Source organism: Ascaphus truei, chromosome 23 (assembly GCF_040206685.1).
Source record: "Ascaphus truei isolate aAscTru1 chromosome 23, aAscTru1.hap1, whole genome shotgun sequence".
NCBI classification, from domain to species: Eukaryota; Metazoa; Chordata; class Amphibia; order Anura; family Ascaphidae; genus Ascaphus; species Ascaphus truei.
Window position 1 is genome coordinate 720,109 of NC_134505.1, and position 22,114 is coordinate 742,222.

General features: G+C 57.9%; 1 protein-coding gene across 1 annotated transcript in view; it reads right to left on the reverse strand.

The window, feature by feature from the left end:
* Positions 1-6: 6 nt before the first annotated feature.
* LASP1 (LIM and SH3 protein 1) overlaps positions 7-22,114 on the reverse strand; it is a 39,604-nt gene continuing 17,496 nt past the window's right edge. Inside the window, exons 3-7 of the mRNA XM_075580172.1 lie at positions 16,799-16,883; positions 3,009-3,116; positions 1,871-2,021; positions 1,603-1,703; positions 7-321 (exon numbers count right to left, since the gene is read on the reverse strand). Coding sequence (XP_075436287.1) covers positions 148-321; positions 1,603-1,703; positions 1,871-2,021; positions 3,009-3,116; positions 16,799-16,883 — 619 coding nt within the window. The 3' untranslated portion in view covers positions 7-147. The remainder of the gene's footprint in view (positions 322-1,602; positions 1,704-1,870; positions 2,022-3,008; positions 3,117-16,798; positions 16,884-22,114) is intronic.

Here is a 22,114-nt window from a genome sequence, read left to right on the forward strand (position 1 = left end):
GAGGATGCTGGCATAGAGGGGGGGGGGAAGGGGAGAGATGTGGCCCACCCATTCACACAGTGTGGAGAGGGGGGGCTGCACTGGAATGCTTCATGATTTTGGGAGCAGGACGAGGGTTGGCGGTTCCTCTTCCCCGCGCGCCCCTGGTCAGATGGCCTCCACGTAGTTGGCGGGAAGCATGCCCGTGTCCCCCGTGCGTTCCACCGTCCCGTACATCCAGCCCTCGTCGATCTGCTGCACGTTGACGATGTTGTCGCCGTCCTGGAACGACACCTCGTCCTCGTCCGCCGCGTTGTAATCGTACACGGCGCGGAAACGCTTCTGCGCGGGAGGAAGGGGGGGGGGAGGGGGAGAGAGAAAAAACAGGTTAGCGGGGAGTACAACGTACTCAAAACACGCGGTGACAGCAACAGTACTATTCCAGTCCAGATCCACGCGGCGATGTCACACACAGTCGTCACACACAGTCGTCACACACAGTCGTCACACACACAGTCGTCACACACACAGTCGTCACACACACAGTCGTCACACACACAGTCGTCACACACACAGTCGTCACACACACAGTCGTCACACACACAGTCGTCACACACACAGTCGTCACACACACACACAGTCGTCACACACACACACAGTCGTCACACACACACACAGTCGTCACACACACACAGTCGTCACACACACAGTCGTCACACACACAGTCGTCACACACACACAGTCGTCACACACACACAGTCGTCACACACACACAGTCGTCACACACACACAGTCGTCACACACACACAGTCGTCACACACACACAGTCGTCACACACACACAGTCGTCACACACACACAGTCGTCACACACACACACTCGTCACACACACACAGTCGTCACACACACACAGTCGTCACACACACACAGTCGTCACACACACACACAGTCGTCACACACACACACAGTCGTCACACACACACACAGTCGTCACACACACACACAGTCGTCACACACACACACAGTCGTCACACACACACACAGTCGTCACACACACACACACAGTCGTCACACACACACACACAGTCGTCACACACACACACAGTCGTCACACACACACACAGTCGTCACACACACACACAGTCGTCACACACACACACAGTCGTCACACACACACACAGTCGTCACACACACACACAGTCGTCACACACACACACAGTCGTCACACACACACACAGTCGTCACACACACACAGTCGTCACACACACACAGTCGTCACACACACACAGTCGTCACACACACACAGTCGTCACACACACACACAGTCACACACACACACAGTCACACACACACACAGTCACACACACACACACACACAGTCACACACACACACACAGTCACACACACACACACACAGTCACACACACAGTCACACACACACACAGTCACACACACACACACACACACAGTCACACACACACAGTCGTCACACACACACAGTCGTCACACACACACAGTCGTCACACACACACAGTCGTCACACACACACAGTCGTCACACACACACAGTCGTCACCACACACGTCACACACACAGTCACACACACAGTCACACACACTTCTTACCCCCCCTGCCGCAGCGCCGCGTTGAGAGGAGGCGGGAGCGGCGGCCTCTTGGTATCCGTAGGATTTGGCGGGTTGTTTCTGCTGCGGCAGCGGCTGAAAGACTGACGCGGAGGGAGGGGGGGGGGGTAAGTACAGAGAGTCGCCGGGGTATCAGACTCGGGGGGGGGGAGGGGAAACCACTCAATGCCCGTACTCTGTAACTTTAGCACAACCTCTATGGCTAAAGGTGGGGCGGTGAGGCGGTGGGGAGGGGGGCACGTGGAGTTACCTGGGGTGCTGGGAGGGGGGAGGTGCTGCTGCACGCTCTCGGGGGGCGGTCTGCGGTAGTTTGCCCCGTCCTCTGACCCTCTTCTCTCCGGCTCCCCTCCCTCCATCGGATTCCCCATCCGGCTCTTCTCAAACTCCTCATGATACTTTATCTGCAGGGGGGGGGAGAGAGAGACAGGGGTGGGGGAAGAGAGACAGGGGGGGGGGGAAGAGAGACAGGGGGGGGGGAAGAGAGACAGGGGGGGGGAAGAGAGAGACGGGGGGGGGGGAAGAGAGAGACAGGGGGGGGGGAAGAGAGAGACAGGGGGGGGGGGAAGAGAGACAGGGGGGGGGAAGAGAGAGACGGGGGGGGGGGGGAGAGAGAGACAGGGGTGGGGGGAGAGAGACAGGGGGGGGTGGAAGGAGACAGGTGGGGGGGGGGAAGAGAGACAGGGGGGAAGAGAGACAGGGGGGGGGGGAGACAGGTGAGGGGGGGAAGAGAGAGACAGGTGGGGGAGGGGGGAAGAGAGAGACAGGTGGGGGACGGGGGAAGAGAGACAGGTGGGGGAGGGGGGAAGAGAGACAGGTAGGGAGGGGGGGAAGAGAGACAGGTGGGGGAGGGGGGAAGAGAGACAGGTGGGGGAGGGGGGAAGAGAGACAGGTGAGGGAGGGGGGAAGAGAGACAGGTGTGGGAGGGGGGGGGAAGAGAGACAGGTGGGGGAGGGGGGGAAGAGAGACAGGTGGGGGAGGGGGGGGAAGAGAGACAGGTGGGGGAGGGGGGAAGAGAGACAGGTGGGGGAGGGGGGGAAGAGAGACAGGTGTGGGAGGGGGGAAGAGAGACAGGTGGGGGAGGGGGGAAGAGAGACAGGTGGGTGGGGAGACAGGAGGGGGGGCAGGTTAATTGCTGAGCTACCCTCCCCCCCCTTTGTGATCAGATGGGTAATTCCTTCTCCTGGGGACCCGGGGGGCGCACCATAAGACTGTAAGCTCTGCAGGAGAGCGGCGGCGGCACAGTATCAGCGGATATAACTCCTCCCCCCCCCCCCCGCATGACGCGAGCCGTAGGGAAGAGTGCGAGGCAGAGCCACGTGTACAAGAAGCGGTGAGGATGAGCGGGGGGACAGGCCGTGGGAGGGTCAGGATAGGGGCGAGATACTCACGTTGCTGATCTGATCCTGCGTCTTCTTGATTCTCTGCAGCTCGGGCGTGTCGGCCACCACACTGAACCCCTTCCCCTTGTTCTTCTCAAAGTCCTCCTTGTAACGCACCTGGGGGACGGGGGACAGGGGGGGACGGGGGACAGGGGGGGACGAGGGGACAGGGGGGGACGGGGGTTACACACTTACAGGCTGAAATACAGTCCCCTACTGCCAAACCCCCGCTGCTCTCGGGATACGGCACACGTAGGCCGCAGAGAGTGGGCGTAGGTAAAGCGCCGGCCTCCTGCTGAAGCGGGGCGAGGTCGGACCACGTAGGCCGCAGAGAGCGGGCGTGGGTAAAGCGCCGGCCTCCTGCTGAAGCGGGGCGAGGTCGGACCACGTAGGCCGCAGGGAGTGGGCGTAGGTAAAGCGCCGGCCTCCTGCTGAAGCGGGGCGAGGTCGGACCACGTAGGCCGCAGAGAGTGGGCGTAGGTAAAGCGCCGGCCTCCTGCTGAAGCGGGGCGAGGTCGGACCACGTAGGCCGCAGAGAGCGGGCGTGGGTAAAGCGCCGGCCTCCTGCTGAAGCGGGGCGAGGTCGGACCACGTAGGCCGCAGAGAGTGGGCGTAGGTAAAGCGCCGGCCTCCTGCTGAAGCGGGGCGAGGTCGGACCACGTAGGCCGCAGGGAGTGGGCGTAGGTAAAGCGCCGGCCTCCTGCTGAAGCGGGGCGAGGTCGGACCACGTAGGCCCCAGAGAGTGGGCGTAGGTAAAGCGCCGGCCTCCTGCTGAAGCGGGGCGAGGTCGGACCACGTAGGCCGCAGAGAGCGGGCGTAGGTAAAGCGCCGGCCTCCTGCTGAAGCGGGGCGAGGTCGGACCACGTAGGCCGCAGGGAGTGGGCGTAGGTAAAGCGCCGGCCTCCTGCTGAAGCGGGGCGAGGTCGGACCGCCCCATTTCCGAGGCTGCGGCCTCGCGCGTCAACGGGAGATTATTATGTTTTCGGAAAGAGGTTCGTTCTATTTGCAAACATGAGGACCGCGGGGGCAGAGCGGGGAATATTATACGCGGGGAATATTATACGCGGGGCAGAGCGGGGAATATTATACGCGGGGGCAGAGCGGGGAATATTATACGCGGGGAATATTATACGCGGGGCAGAGCGGGGAATATTATACGCGGGGAATATTATACGCGGGGGCAGAGCGGGGAATATTATACGCGGGACGTATTATACGCGGGGGCAGAGCGGGGAATATTATACGCGGGACGTATTATACGCGGGGCAGAGCGGGGAATATTATACGCGGGGCAGAGCGGGGAATATTATACGCGGGGGCAGAGCGGGGAATATTATACGCGGGGAATATTATACGCGGGGCAGAGCGGGGAATATTATACGCGGGGCAGAGCGGGGAATATTATACGCGGGACGTATTATACGCGGGGGCAGATTATACGCGGGGGCAGATTATACGCGGGGGCAGATTATACGCGGGACGTATTATACGCGGGGGCAGATTATACGCGGGGGCAGATTATACGCGGGGGCAGATTATACGCGGGGGCAGATTATACGCGGGGGCAGACCGGGGAATATTATACGCGGGGGCAGACCGGGGAATATTATACGCGGGGGCAGACCGGGGAATATTATACGCGGGGGCAGACCGGGGAATATTATACGCGGGGGCAGATTATACGCGGGACATATTATACGCGGGGGCAGATTATACGCGGGGGCAGATTATACGCGGGGGCAGATTATACGCGGGGGCAGATTATACGCGGGGGCAGATTATACGCGGGGGCAGATTATACGCGGGGGCAGATTATACGCGGGGGCAGATTATACGCGGGGCAGATTATACGCGGGGCAGAGCGGGACATATTATACGCGGGGGCAGATTATACGCGGGGGCAGATTATACGCGGGACATATTATACGCGGGACATATTATACGCGGGGGCAGATTATACGCGGGGGCAGATTATACGCGGGGGCAGATTATACGCGGGACATATTATACGCGGGACATATTATACGCGGGGGCAGATTATACGCGGGGGCAGATTATACGCGGGGGCAGATTATACGCGGGGGCAGATTATACGCGGGACATATTATACGCGGGGGCAGATTATACGCGGGGGCAGATTATACGCGGGACATATTATACGCGGGGGCAGATTATACGCGGGGGCAGATTATACGCGGGGGCAGATTATACGCGGGGCAGAGCGGGACATATTATACGCGGGGGCAGATTATACGCGGAGGCAGATTATACGCGGGGCAGAGCGGGACATATTATACGCGGGGGCAGATTATACGCGGGGGCAGATTATACGCGGGACATATTATACGCGGGGGCAGATTATACGCGGGACATATTATACGCGGGGGCAGATTATACGCGGGGGCAGATTATACGCGGGACATATTATACGCGGTGGCAGATTATACGCGGGGGCAGATTATACGCGGGACATATTATACGCGGGACATATTATACGCGGGACATATTATACGCGGGGGCAGATTATACGCGGGGGCAGATTATACGCGGGGCAGATTATACGCGGGGCAGATTATACGCGGGGCAGAGCGGGACATATTATACGCGGGGGCAGATTATACGCGGGGGCAGATTATACGCGGGGGCAGATTATACGCGGGGCAGAGCGGGACATATTATACGCGGGGGCAGATTATACGCGGGGGCAGACCGGGGAATATTAGACGCGGGGGCAGACCGGGGAATATTATACGCGGGGGCAGACCGGGGAATATTATACGCGGGGGCAGACCGGGGAATATTATACGCGGGGGCAGACCGGGGAATATTATACGCGGGGGCAGACCGGGGAATATTATACGCGGGGGCAGACCGGGGAATATTATACGCGGGGCAGAGCGGGGAATATTATACGCGGGGCAGAGCGGGGAATATTATACGCGGGACGTATTATACGCGGGGGCAGATTATACGCGGGGGCAGATTATACGCGGGGGCAGATTATACGCGGGGGCAGATTATACGCGGGGGCAGATTATACGCGGGGGCAGAGCGGGGAATATTATACGCGGGGGCAGATTATACGCGGGGGCAGAGCGGGGAATATTATACGCGGGGGCAGATTATACGCGGGGGCAGATTATACGCGGGGCAGAGCGGGGAATATTATACGCGGGACGTATTATACGCGGGGGCAGATTATACGCGGGACATATTATACGCGGGGGCAGATTATACGCGGGACATATTATACGCGGGGGCAGATTATACGCGGGACATATTATACGCGGGGGCAGATTATACGCGGGGGCAGATTATACGCGGGGGCAGATTATACGCGGGGGCAGATTATACGCGGGGGCAGATTATACGCGGGACATATTATACGCGGGGGCAGATTATACGCGGGGGCAGATTATACGCGGGACATATTATACGCGGGACATATACGCGGGGCAGATTATACGCGGGACATATTATACGCGGGGGCAGATTATACGCGGGACATATTATACGCGGGGGCAGATTATACGCGGGACATATTATACGCGGGGGCAGATTATACGCGGGGGCAGATTATACGCGGGACATATTATACGCGGGGGCAGATTATACGCGGGGGCAGATTATACGCGGGACATATTATACGCGGGACATATTATACGCGGGACATATTATACGCGGGGGCAGATTATACGCGGGGCAGATTATACGCGGGGCAGAGCGGGACATATTATACGCGGGGGCAGATTATACGCGGGGGCAGATTATACGCGGGGCAGAGCGGGACATATTATACGCGGGGGCAGATTATACGCGGGGGCAGATTATACGCGGGGCAGAGCGGGACATATTATACGCAGGGGCAGATTATACGCGGGGGCAGATTATACGCGGGGGCAGATTATACGCGGGGGCAGATTATACGCGGGGGCAGATTATACGCGGGGCAGATTATACGCGGGGCAGAGCGGGACATATTATACGCGGGGGCAGATTATACGCGGGGGCAGATTATACGCGGGACATATTATACGCGGGACATATTATACGCGGGGGCAGATTATACGCGGGGGCAGATTATACGCGGGGGCAGATTATACGCGGGACATATTATACGCGGGGGCAGATTATACGCGGGGGCAGATTATACGCGGGGGCAGATTATACGCGGGGGCAGATTATACGCGGGGCAGATTATACGCGGGGCAGATTATACGCGGGGGCAGATTATACGCGGGGGCAGATTATACGCGGGGGCAGATTATACGCGGGACATATTATACGCGGGGGCAGATTATACGCGGGGGGCAGATTATACGCGGGGGCAGATTATACGCGGGGCAGAGCGGGACATATTATACGCGGGGGCAGATTATACGCGGGGGCAGATTATACGCGGGGCAGAGCGGTACATATTATACGCGGGGGCAGATTATACGCGGGGGCAGATTATACGCGGGACATATTATACGCGGGGGCAGATTATACGCGGGACATATTATACGCGGGGGCAGATTATACGCGGGGGCAGATTATACGCGGGACATATTATACGCGGGGGCAGATTATACGCGGGGGCAGATTATACGCGGGACATATTATACGCGGGACATATTATACGCGGGGGCAGATTATACGCGGGGGCAGATTATACGCGGGGCAGATTATACGCGGGGCAGAGCGGGACATATTATACGCGGGGGCAGATTATACGCGGGGGCAGATTATACGCGGGGGCAGATTATACGCGGGGCAGAGCGGGACATATTATACGCGGGGGCAGATTATACGCGGGGGCAGACCGGGGAATATTAGACGCGGGGGCAGACCGGGGAATATTAGACGCGGGGGCAGACCGGGGAATATTATACGCGGGGGCAGACCGGGGAATATTATACGCGGGGGCAGACCGGGGAATATTATACGCGGGGGCAGACCGGGGAATATTATACGCGGGGGCAGACCGGGGAATATTATACGCGGGGCAGAGCGGGGAATATTATACGCGGGGCAGAGCGGGGAATATTATACGCGGGACGTATTATACGCGGGGGCAGATTATACGCGGGGGCAGATTATACGCGGGGGCAGATTATACGCGGGGGCAGATTATACGCGGGGGCAGATTATACGCGGGGGCAGATTATACGCGGGGGCAGATTATACGCGGGGGCAGATTATACGCGGGGGCAGATTATACGCGGGGGCAGAGCGGGGAATATTATACGCGGGGGCAGATTATACGCGGGGGCAGAGCGGGGAATATTATACGCGGGGGCAGATTATACGCGGGGGCAGATTATACGCGGGGCAGAGCGGGGAATATTATACGCGGGACGTATTATACGCGGGGGCAGATTATACGCGGGACATATTATACGCGGGGGCAGATTATACGCGGGACATATTATACGCGGGGGCAGATTATACGCGGGACATATTATACGCGGGACATATTATACGCGGGGGCAGATTATACGCGGGGGCAGATTATACGCGGGGGCAGATTATACGCGGGGGCAGATTATACGCGGGACATATTATACGCGGGGGCAGATTATACGCGGGGGCAGATTATACGCGGGACATATTATACGCGGGACATATTATACGCGGGGCAGATTATACGCGGGACATATTATACGCGGGGGCAGATTATACGCGGGACATATTATACGCGGGGGCAGATTATACGCGGGACATATTATACGCGGGGGCAGATTATACGCGGGGGCAGATTATACGCGGGACATATTATACGCGGGGGCAGATTATACGCGGGGGCAGATTATACGCGGGACATATTATACGCGGGACATATTATACGCGGGGGCAGATTATACGCGGGGCAGAGCGGGACATATTATACGCGGGGGCAGATTATACGCGGGGGCAGATTATACGCGGGGCAGAGCGGGACATATTATACGCGGGGGCAGATTATACGCGGGGGCAGATTATACGCGGGGCAGAGCGGGACATATTATACGCGGGGGCAGATTATACGCGGGGGCAGATTATACGCGGGGGCAGATTATACGCGGGGGCAGATTATACGCGGGGCAGATTATACGCGGGGGCAGATTATACGCGGGGGCAGATTATACGCGGGGGCAGATTATACGCGGGACATATTATACGCGGGACATATTATACGCGGGGGCAGATTATACGCGGGACATATTATACGCGGGGGCAGATTATACGCGGGGGCAGATTATACGCGGGACATATTATACGCGGGGGCAGATTATACGCGGGACATATTATACGCGGGGCAGAGCGGGGAATATTATACGCGGGGGCAGACCGGGGAATATTATACGCGGGGGCAGAGCGGGGAATATTATACGCGGGACGTATTATACGCGGGGGCAGATTATACGCGGGGGCAGATTATACGCGGGGGCAGATTATACGCGGGGGCAGATTATACGCGGGGGCAGACCGGGGAATATTATACGCGGGGGCAGACCGGGGAATATTATACGCGGGGGCAGACCGGGGAATATTATACGCGGGGGCAGACCGGGGAATATTATACGCGGGGGCAGATTATACGCGGGACATATTATACGCGGGGGCAGATTATACGCGGGGGCAGATTATACGCGGGGGCAGATTATACGCGGGGGCAGATTATACGCGGGGGCAGATTATACGCGGGGGCAGATTATACGCGGGGGCAGATTATACGCGGGGCAGATTATACGCGGGGCAGATTATACGCGGGGCAGATTATACGCGGGGCAGATTATACGCGGGGCAGATTATACGCGGGGCAGATTATACGCGGGGCAGAGCGGGACATATTATACGCGGGGCAGATTATACGCGGGGGCAGATTATACGCGGGACATATTATACGCGGGACATATTATACGCGGGGGCAGATTATACGCGGGGGCAGATTATACGCGGGGGCAGATTATACGCGGGACATATTATACGCGGGGGCAGATTATACGCGGGGGCAGATTATACGCGGGGGCAGATTATACGCGGGGGCAGATTATACGCGGGACATATTATACGCGGGGGCAGATTATACGCGGGGGCAGATTATACGCGGGACATATTATACACGGGGGCAGATTATACGCGGGGGCAGATTATACGCGGGACATATTATACGCGGGACATATTATACGCGGGGACAGATTATACGCGGGGGCAGATTATACGCGGGGGCAGATTATACGCGGGGCAGAGCGGGACATATTATACGCGGGGGCAGATTATACGCGGGGGCAGATTATACGCGGGGGCAGATTATACGCGGGGCAGAGCGGGACATATTATACGCGGGGGCAGATTATACGCGGGGGCAGATTATACGCGGGACATATTATACGCGGGGACATATTATACGCGGGGGCAGATTATACGCGGGACATATTATACGCGGGGCAGATTATACGCGGGGGCAGATTATACGCGGGGGCAGATTATACGCGGGACATATTATACGCGGGGGCAGATTATACGCGGGACATATTATACGCGGGACATATTATACGCGGGGGCAGATTATACGCGGGGGCAGATTATACGCGGGGGCAGATTATACGCGGGGGCAGATTATACGCGGGGGCAGATTATACGCGGGGGCAGATTATACGCGGGGGCAGATTATACGCGGGGGCAGATTATACGCGGGGCAGATTATACGCGGGGCAGAGCGGGACATATTATACGCGGGGGCAGATTATACGCGGGGGCAGATTATACGCGGGGGCAGATTATACGCGGGGCAGAGCGGGACATATTATACGCGGGGGCAGATTATACGCGGGGGCAGACCGGGGAATATTATACGCGGGGGCAGACCGGGGAATATTATACGCGGGGGCAGACCGGGGAATATTATACGCGGGGGCAGACCGGGGAATATTATACGCGGGGGCAGACCGGGGAATATTATACGCGGGGCAGAGCGGGGAATATTATACGCGGGGCATATTATACGCGGGACGTATTATACGCGGGGGCAGATTATACGCGGGGGCAGATTATACGCGGGGGCAGATTATACGCGGGGGCAGATTATACGCGGGGGCAGATTATACGCGGGGGCAGATTATACGCGGGGGCAGATTATACGCGGGGGCAGATTATACGCGGGGGCAGATTATACGCGGGGGCAGAGCGGGGAATATTATACGCGGGGGCAGATTATACGCGGGGGCAGAGCGGGGAATATTATACGCGGGGGCAGATTATACGCGGGGCAGAGCGGGGAATATTATACGCGGGACGTATTATACGCGGGGGCAGATTATACGCGGGACATATTATACGCGGGGGCAGATTATACGCGGGACATATTATACGCGGGGGCAGATTATACGCGGGACGTATTATACGCGGGGGCAGATTATACGCGGGGGCAGATTATACGCGGGGGCAGATTATACGCGGGACATATACGCGGGGGCAGATTATACGTGGGGGCAGATTATACGCGGGACATATTATACGCGGGACATATTATACGCGGGACATATTATACGCGGGGCAGATTATACGCGGGACATATTATACGCGGGGGCAGATTATACGCGGGGGCAGATTATACGCGGGACATATTATACGCGGGACATATTATACGCGGGACATATTATACGCGGGGGCAGATTATACGCGGGGGCAGATTATACGCGGGGGCAGATTATACGCGGGGGCAGATTATACGCGGGGGCAGATTATACGCGGGGGCAGATTATACGCGGGACATATTATACGCGGGACATATTATACGCGGGGGCAGATTATACGCGGGGGCAGATTATACGCGGGGGCAGACCGGGGAATATTATACGCGGGGGCAGACCGGGGAATATTATACGCGGGGGCAGACCGGGGAATATTATACGCGGGGGCAGACCGGGGAATATTATACGCGGGGGCAGACCGGGGAATATTATACGCGGGGCAGAGCGGGGAATATTATACGCGGGGCAGAGCGGGGAATATTATACGCGGGACGTATTATACGCGGGGGCAGATTATACGCGGGGGCAGATTATACGCGGGGGCAGATTATACGCGGGGGCAGATTATACGCGGGGGCAGATTATACGCGGGGGCAGATTATACGCGGGGGCAGATTATACGCGGGGCAGATTATACGCGGGGGCAGATTATACGCGGGGGCAGATTATACGCGGGGGCAGATTATACGCGGGGGCAGAGCGGGGAATATTATACGCGGGGGCAGATTATACGCGGGGGCAGATTATACGCGGGGGCAGAGCGGGGAATATTATACGCGGGACGTATTATACGCGGGGGCAGATTATACGCGGGACATATTATACGCGGGGGCAGATTATACGCGGGACATATTATACGCGGGGGCAGATTATACGCGGGACATATTATACGCGGGGGCAGATTATACGCGGGGGCAGATTATACGCGGGGGCAGATTATACGCGGGACATATTATACGCGGGGGCAGATTATACGCGGGGGCAGATTATACGCGGGACATATTATACGCGGGACATATTATACGCGGGGCAGATTATACGCGGGACATATTATACGCGGGGGCAGATTATACGCGGGACATATTATACGCGGGGGCAGATTATACGCGGGACATATTATACGCGGGGGCAGATTATACGCGGGGGCAGATTATACGCGGGACATATTATACGCGGGGGCAGATTATACGCGGGGGCAGATTATACGCGGGGGCAGATTATACGCGGGACATATTATACGCGGGACATATTATACGCGGGGGCAGATTAGGACATATTATACGCGGGGGCAGATTATACGCGGGGGCAGATTATACGCGGGGCAGAGCGGGACATATTATACGCAGGGGCAGATTATACGCGGGGGCAGATTATACGCGGGGGCAGATTATACGCGGGGGCAGATTATACGCGGGGGCAGATTATACGCGGGGGCAGATTATACGCGGGGGCAGATTATACGCGGGGGCAGATTATACGCGGGGGCAGATTATACGCGGGGGCAGATTATACGCGGGGGCAGATTATACGCGGGACATATTATACGCGGGGGCAGATTATACGCGGGGGCAGATTATACGCGGGGGCAGATTATACGCGGGGGCAGATTATACGCGGGGCAGATTATACGCGGGGGCAGATTATACGCGGGGGCAGATTATACGCGGGGGCAGATTATACGCGGGGGCAGATTATACGCGGGGGCAGATTATACGCGGGACATATTATACGCGGGACATATTATACGCGGGACATATTATACGCGGGGGCAGATTATACGCGGGACATATTATACGCGGGGGCAGATTATACGCGGGGGCAGATTATACGCGGGACATATTATACGCGGGGGCAGATTATACGCGGGGGCAGATTATACGCGGGACATATTATACGCGGGGCAGAGCGGGACATATTATACGCGGGGGCAGATTATACGCGGGGGCAGATTATACGCGGGACATATTATACGCGGGACATATTATACGCGGGACATATTATACGCGGGACATATTATACGCGGGACATATTATACGCGGGGGCAGATTATACGCGGGACATATTATACGCGGGGCAGAGCGGGACATATTATACGCGGGGGCAGATTATACGCGGGGGCAGATTATACGCGGGGGCAGATTATACGCGGGACATATTATACGCGGGGGCAGATTATACGCGGGGGCAGATTATACGCGGGACATATTATACGCGGGACATATTATACGCGGGGGCAGATTATACGCGGGGGCAGATTATACGCGGGGCAGATTATACGCGGGGCAGATTATACGCGGGGCAGATTATACGCGGGGCAGATTATACGCGGGGCAGATTATACGCGGGGCAGATTATACGCGGGGCAGAGCGGGACATATTATACGCGGGGCAGATTATACGCGGGGGCAGATTATACGCGGGACATATTATACGCGGGACATATTATACGCGGGGGCAGATTATACGCGGGGGCAGATTATACGCGGGGGCAGATTATACGCGGGACATATTATACGCGGGGGCAGATTATACGCGGGGGCAGATTATACGCGGGGGCAGATTATACGCGGGGGCAGATTATACGCGGGACATATTATACGCGGGGGCAGATTATACGCGGGGGCAGATTATACGCGGGACATATTATACACGGGGGCAGATTATACGCGGGGGCAGATTATACGCGGGGGCAGATTATACGCGGGGCAGAGCGGGACATATTATACGCGGGGGCAGATTATACGCGGGGGCAGATTATACGCGGGGGCAGATTATACGCGGGGCAGAGCGGGACATATTATACGCGGGGGCAGATTATACGCGGGGGCAGATTATACGCGGGACATATTATACGCGGGGGCAGATTATACGCGGGACATATTATACGCGGGGGCAGATTATACGCGGGGGCAGATTATACGCGGGGGCAGATTATACGCGGGACATATTATACGCGGGGGCAGATTATACGCGGGGGCAGATTATACGCGGGGGCAGATTATACGCGGGGGCAGATTATACGCGGGACATATTATACGCGGGACATATTATACGCGGGGGCAGATTATACGCGGGGCAGATTATACGCGGGGGCAGATTATACGCGGGGGCAGATTATACGCGGGGCAGATTATACGCGGGGCAGAGCGGGACATATTATACGCGGGGGCAGATTATACGCGGGGGCAGATTATACGCGGGGGCAGATTATACGCGGGGGCAGATTATACGCGGGGGCAGATTATACGCGGGGCAGAGCGGGACATATTATACGCGGGGGCAGATTATACGCGGGGGCAGATTATACGCGGGGCAGAGCGGGACATATTATACGCAGGGGCAGATTATACGCGGGGGCAGATTATACGCGGGGGCAGATTATACGCGGGGGCAGATTATACGCGGGGGCAGATTATACGCGGGGGCAGATTATACGCGGGGGCAGATTATACGCGGGGGCAGATTATACGCGGGGGCATATTATACGCGGGGGCAGATTATACGCGGGGCAGAGCGGGACATATTATACGCGGGGGCAGATTATACGCGGGACATATTATACGCGGGGGCAGATTATACGCGGGGGCAGATTATACGCGGGGCAGATTATACGCGGGGCAGATTATACGCGGGGCAGAGCGGGACATATTATACGCGGGGGCAGATTATACGCGGGGGCAGATTATACGCGGGACATATTATACGCGGGGCAGAGCGGGACATATTATACGCGGGGGCAGATTATACGCGGGGCAGATTATACGCGGGACATATTATACGCGGGGGCATATTATACGCGGGGGCATATTATACGCGGGGGCAGATTATACGCGGGGGCAGATTATACGCGGGACATATTATACGCGGGACATATTATACGCGGGACATATTATACGCGGGGGCAGATTATACGCGGGACATATTATACGCGGGGCAGAGCGGGACATATTATACGCGGGGGCAGATTATACGCGGGGGCAGATTATACGCGGGACATATTATACGCGGGACATATTATACGCGGGACATATTATACGCGGGGGCAGATTATACGCGGGACATATTATACGCGGGGGCAGATTATACGCGGGGGCAGATTATACGCGGGACATATTATACGCGGGACATATTATACGCGGGGGCAGATTATACGCGGGGGCAGATTATACGCGGGGCAGATTATACGCGGGGCAGAATGTACGCGGGGCAGATTATACGCGGGGCAGATTATACGCGGGGCAGATTATACGCGGGGCAGAGCGGGACATATTATACGCGGGGGCAGATTATACGCGGGGGCAGATTATACGCGGGACATATTATACGCGGGACATATTATACGCGGGACATATTATACGCGGGGGCAGATTATACGCGGGGGCAGATTATACGCGGGGGCAGATTATACGCGGGGGCAGATTATACGCGGGGGCAGATTATACGCGGGGCATATTATACGCGGGGGCAGATTATACGCAGGGGCAGATTATACGCGGGGCAGATTATACGCGGGGCAGATTATACGCGGGGGCAGATTATACGCGGGGGCAGATTATACGCGGGGGCAGATTATACGCGGGACATATTATACGCGGGACATATTATACGCGGGGGCAGATTATACGCGGGGCAGATTATACGCGGGGGCAGATTATACGCGGGGGCAGATTACACGCGGGGGCAGATTATACGCGGGACATATTATACGCGTGGACATATTATACGCGGGGCAGATTACATGCGGGGGCATATTATACGCGGGGCAGATTACATGCGGGGGCATATTATACGCGGGGGAAGATTATACGCGGGGGCAGAGCAAGGAATATTATACGCGGGACATATTATACGCGGGGCAGATTATATGCGGGGCAGAGCAAGGAATATTATACGCGGGACAGATTATACGCGGGGCAGAGTGGGGAATATTATACGCGGGGGCAGATTACACGCGGGGGCAGATTACACGCGGGGGCAGATTACACGCGGGGGCAGATTACACGCGGGGGCAGATTACACGCGGGGGCAGATTACACGCGGGGGCAGATTACACGCGGGGGCAGATTACACGCGGGGGCAGATTACACGCGGGGGCAGATTACACGCGGGGCAGATTATACGCGGGGCAGAGCGGGGAATATAACTGCACCGTTTTTATTAGCACAGAACTACATGGCGATCCCAGGCCTCTCCGCTCGCACGCACACGCGGGGGGCAGACATCCCACATACATGTAACCTGGAAGGCTGTCCTTATATGGGCATGAGATCAGATGTGTGCGCGGGGGGCGGAGCCTCTTACCTGGCTCTGCAGGTTACTCTGCTGTTTCAGGCGAAGGTTTTCTGGCGTGTCTGCCACCATGGTGAAGGATTGCTTGGGGTAATGCCTGAAACCACGGGGCGGAAACACACGTTAATCACAAGGGGTATCCCGGCCTCTCCCCCCCCCCCCATCCAACCCAGTATCCCAACACACACCCCCCCCACCCACACTCACCCCCACCACCCTTCAGAGTACCTCTCCCCCCCCATCCAACCCAGTATCTCAACACACACCCCCTCCCACCCACACTCACCCCCACCACCCTTCAGAGTACCTCTCCTTAAGCCCAAAAAGTGCACCTCCAGAACGCTAACACACGCACCCTTTCCCCTCCAGAGCTCTCACACCCCTCTTCCATCCAAAGTTAAATCATCACACACACCCCTCCACAATTCAATCCGACCGCCCTCTGGAGAGACACACACACACACACACACACCTCCACAATTCAATCCGACCGCCCTCTGGAGAGACACACACACACACACACACACACACACACACCTCCAGAATTCAATCCGACCGACCTCTGGAGAGAGAGACACACACCCCTCCACAATTCAATCCGACCGCCCTCTGGAGAGAGACACACACACACACACCCCTCCAGAATTCAATCCGACCGCCCTCTGGAGAGAGAGACACACAAACACACACCCCTCCAGAATTCAATCCGACCGCCCTCTGGAGAGAGAGACACACACACACACACACACCCCTCCAGAATTCAATCCGACCGCCCTCTGGAGAGAGAGAGACACACACACACACACACACACACACACACACACACACACACCCGTCTTCCATCCAAAGTTAAATCATCACACACACACCCCTCCAGAATTCAATCCGACCGCCCTCTGGAGACACACACACACACACACACACACACACACACACACACACACACACACACACACACACACACACACACCCTCCAGAATTCAATCCGACCGCCTTCTGGAGAGAGAGACACACACACACACACACACACACACACACACACACACACCCTCCAGAATTCAATCCGACCGCCCTCTGGAGAGACAGACACACACACACACACTCCAGAATTCAATCCGACCGCCCTCTGGAGAGAGAGAGAGAGAGCGACACACACACACACACACACACACACACACACCCCTCCAGAATTCAATCCGACCGCCCTCTGGAGAGAGACACACACACACACCCCTCCAGAATTCAATCCGACCGCCCCCTGGAGAGAGAGAGACACACACACACACACACACCCCTCCAGAATGCAATCCGACCGCCCTCTGGAGAGAGAGACACACAGACACACACACACACACACCCTCCAGAATTCAATCCGACCGCCCTCTGGAGAGAGAGAGACAGAGAGACACACACACACACACACCCCTCCAGAATTCAATCCGACCGCCCTCTGGAGAGAGAGACACACACACACCTCCAGAATTCAATCCGACCGCCCTCTGGAGAGAGAGAGACACACACACACACACACAACCCCTCCAGAATTCAATCCGACCGCCCTCTGGAGAGAGAGACACACAGACACACACACACCCTCCAGAATTCAATCCGACCGCCCTCTGGAGAGAGAGAGACACACACACACACACACACCCCTCCAGAATTCAATCCGACCGCCCTCTGGAGAGAGAGAGAGACACACACACACACACACACACACACACACACACACACACACACACACACCCCCCTCCAGAATTCAATCCGACCGCCCTCTGGAGAGAGACACACACACACACACACAGACACACACACACCCTCCAGAATTCAATCCGACCGCCCTCTGGAGAGAGAGAGACACACACACACACACACACACACCCTCCAGAATTCAATCCGACCGCCCTCTGGAGAGAGACACACACCCCTCCAGAATGCAATCCGACCGCCCTCTGGAGAGAGAGACACACAGACACACACACACCCTCCAGAATTCAATCCGACCGCCCTCTGGAGAGAGAGAGACACACACACACACACACACACACCCCTCCAGAATTCAATCCGACCGCCCTCTGGAGAGAGAGACACACACACACACACACCCTCCAGAATTCAATTCGACCGCCCTCTGGAGAGAGAGAGACACACACACACTCTACCAATTAGACTGTAAGCTCCTCGGGCAGGGACTCCTCTTCCGAAATGTTACTTTTATGTCTAAAGCACTTATTCCCATGATCTGTTATTTATATTATCTGTTATTTATTTGATTACCACATGTATTACTACTGTGAAGCGCTATGTACACTAATGGCGCTATATAAATAAAGACATACAATACACACACACACACACACACACACACAACCCTTCCAGAATTCAATCATCAGACTGGCCCCCTCTGAAACCCCCTCCCCAGAAAACACACACACACCACCCCTCCAAAATCCAAAACACACACAGCTCTGCACTGGTGAGCAGCGGGGTGTCGGAACCCCCTGAAAGAGACGTGTGTGTGTGTGTGTCTGTGTGTGTCTCTTGTGTGTGTGTGTCTGTGTGTGTGTGTGTGTGTGTGGTGGCTGACCTCACTCACATCCTCCCCAGTCTCTCATTGGTGTGTGTGTGTGTGTGTGTGTGTGTGTGTATGTAGGTGTGTAGGTGTGTATGTGTGTGTAGGTGTGTGTAGGTGTGTGTAGGTGTGTGTAGGTGTGTGTAGGTGTGTATGTGTGTGTGTGTGTGTGTGTGTGTGTGTGTGTGTGTGTGTGTGTGTGTGTGTGTGTGTGGTGGCTGACCTCACTCACATCCTCCGTCTCTCATTGCTATTTATAGACAACGTGACACAGTCAGTGCTTAGTCAGGACGGCAGTCACAGCCCACAGAAATGTACAGTGTGTGTGTGTGTGTGTGTGTGTGTGTGTGTGTGGCGCAGCCAGGTACAGAGAGAGGGATAAAAGGGGGGCGGGGAGAGAGTTCAGGCAGGTAGAGAGGCGAGGGGGAGGGGGGAGAGTTCAGGCAGGTAGAGAGGCGAGGGGGAGGGGGGGAGAGTTCAGGCAGGTAGAGAGGCGAGGGGGAGGGGGGGAGAGTTCAGGCAGGTAGAGAGGCGAGGGGGAGGAGGGAGAGTTCAGGCAGGTAGAGAGGCGAGGGGGAGGGGGGAGAGTTCAGGCAGGTAGAGAGGCGAGGGGGAGGGGGGAAAGTTCAGGCAGGTAGAGAGGCGAGGGGGAGGAGGGAGAGTTCAGGCAGGGAGAGAGGCGAGGGGGAGGGGGGAGAGTTCAGGCAGGTAGAGAGGCGAGGGGGAGGGGGGAGAGTTCAGGCAGGTAGAGAGGCGAGGGGGAGGGGGGGAGAGTTCAGGCAGGTAGAGAGGCGAGGGGGAGGAGGGACAGTTCAGGCAGGTAGAGAGGCGAGGGGGAGTTCAGGCAGGTAGAGAGGCGATGGGGAGGGGGGAGAGTTCAGGCAGGTAGAGAGGCGAGAGGGAGGGGGGAGAGTTCAGGCAGGTAGAGAGGCGAGGGGGAGGGGGGAGAGTTCAGGCAGGTAGAGAGGCGAGGGGGAGGGGGGAGAGTTCAGGCAGGTAGAGAGGCGAGGGGGGAGGGGGGAGAGTTCAGGCAGGTAGAGAGGCGAGGGGGAGGAGGGAGAGTTCAGGCAGGTAGAGAGGCGAGGGGGAGGGGGGAGAGTTCAGGCAGGTAGAGAGGCGAGGTGGAGGAGGGAGAGTTCAGGCAGGTAGAGAGGCGAGGGGGAGGAGGGAGAGTTCAGGCAGGTAGAGAGGCGAGGGGGAGGAGGGAGAGTTCAGGCAGGTAGAGGCGAGGGGGAGTTCAGGCAGGTAGAGAGGCGAGGGGGAGGGGGGAGAGTTCAGGCAGGTAGAGAGGCGAGGGGGAGGAGGGAGAGTTCAGGCAGGTAGAGAGGCGAGGGGGAGGGGGGAGAGTTCAGGCAGGTAGAGAGGCGAGGTGGAGGAGGGAGAGTTCAGGCAGGTAGAGAGGCGAGGGGGAGGAGGGACAGTTCAGGCAGGTAGAGGCGAGGGGGAGGGGGGAGAGTTCAGGCAGGTAGAGAGGCGAGGGGGAGGGGGGAGAGTTCAGGCAGGTAGAGAGGCGAGGGGGAGTTCAGGCAGGTAGAGAGGCGAGGGGGAGGAGGGAGAGTTCAGGCAGGTAGAGAGGCGAGGGGGAGGAGGGAGAGTTCAGGCAGGTAGAGGCGAGGGGGAGGAGGGGGAGGAGGGAGAGTTCAGGCAGGTAGAGAGGCGAGGGGGAGGAGGGAGAGTTCAGGCAGGTAGAGAGGCGAGGGGGAGGGAGAGTTCAGGCAGGTAGAGAGGCGTGGGGGAGGGGGGAGAGTTCAGGCAGGTAGAGAGGCGAGGGGGAGGGGGGAGAGTTCAGGCAGGTAGAGAGGCGAGGGGGAGGGGGGAGAGTTCAGGCAGGTAGAGGCGAGGTGGAGGGGGGGGGAGGGGAGAAGGGGGGGAGGGGAGAAGGGGGGGAGGGGGGAGGGGAGAAGGGGGGAGGGGGAGGGGAGAAGGGGGGGAGGGGAGAAGGGGGGGAGGGGGGGGAGGGGAGAAGGGGGGGAGGGGGGGAGGGGAGGAGGGGGAGAAGGGGGGGAGGGGAGAAGGGGGGAGGGGAGAAGGGGGGGAGGGGAGAAGGGGGGAGGGGAGAAGGGGGGAGGGGAGAAGGGGGGAGGGGAGAAGGGGGGAGGGGAGAAGGGGGGAGGGGAGAAGGGGGGAGGGGAGAAGGGGGGAGGGGAGAAGGGGGGGAGGGGAGAAGGGGGGGAGGGGAGAAGGGGGGAGGGGAGAAGGGGAGAAGGGGGGAGGGGAGAAGGGGAGAAGGGGAGGGGGGGGAGAAGGGGAGGGGGGGGAGAAGGGGAGGGGGGGAGAAGGGGAGGGGGGGGAGAAGGGGAGGGGGGGAGAAGGGGAGGGGGGGAGAAGGGGAGGGGGGGGAGAAGGGGAGGGGGGGGAGAAGGGGAGGGGGGGGGAGAAGGGGAGGGGGGGGGAGAAGGGGAGGGGGGGGGAGAAGGGGAGGGGGGGAGAAGGGGAGGGGGGAGGGGAGAGGGGGGGGGGAGAAGGGGAGGGGGGAGGGGAGAAGGGGAGAAGGGGGGAGGGGGGGAGAGTTCAGGCAGGTAGAGGCGAGGGGGGAGGGGGGGAGAGTTCAGGCAGATAGAGGCGAGGGGGGGGGAGGGGGAGAGTTCAGGCAGATAGAGGCGAGGGGGGGGGAGGGGGGAGAGTTCAGGCAGATAGAGGCGAGGGGGAGGAGGGGGGACGAGGGGGACGAGGGGGACGAGGGGGAGGAGGGGGAGGAGGGGCAGGAGGGGGGAGGAGGGGGAGGAGGGGGAGAGTTCAGGCAGGTAGAGGCGAGG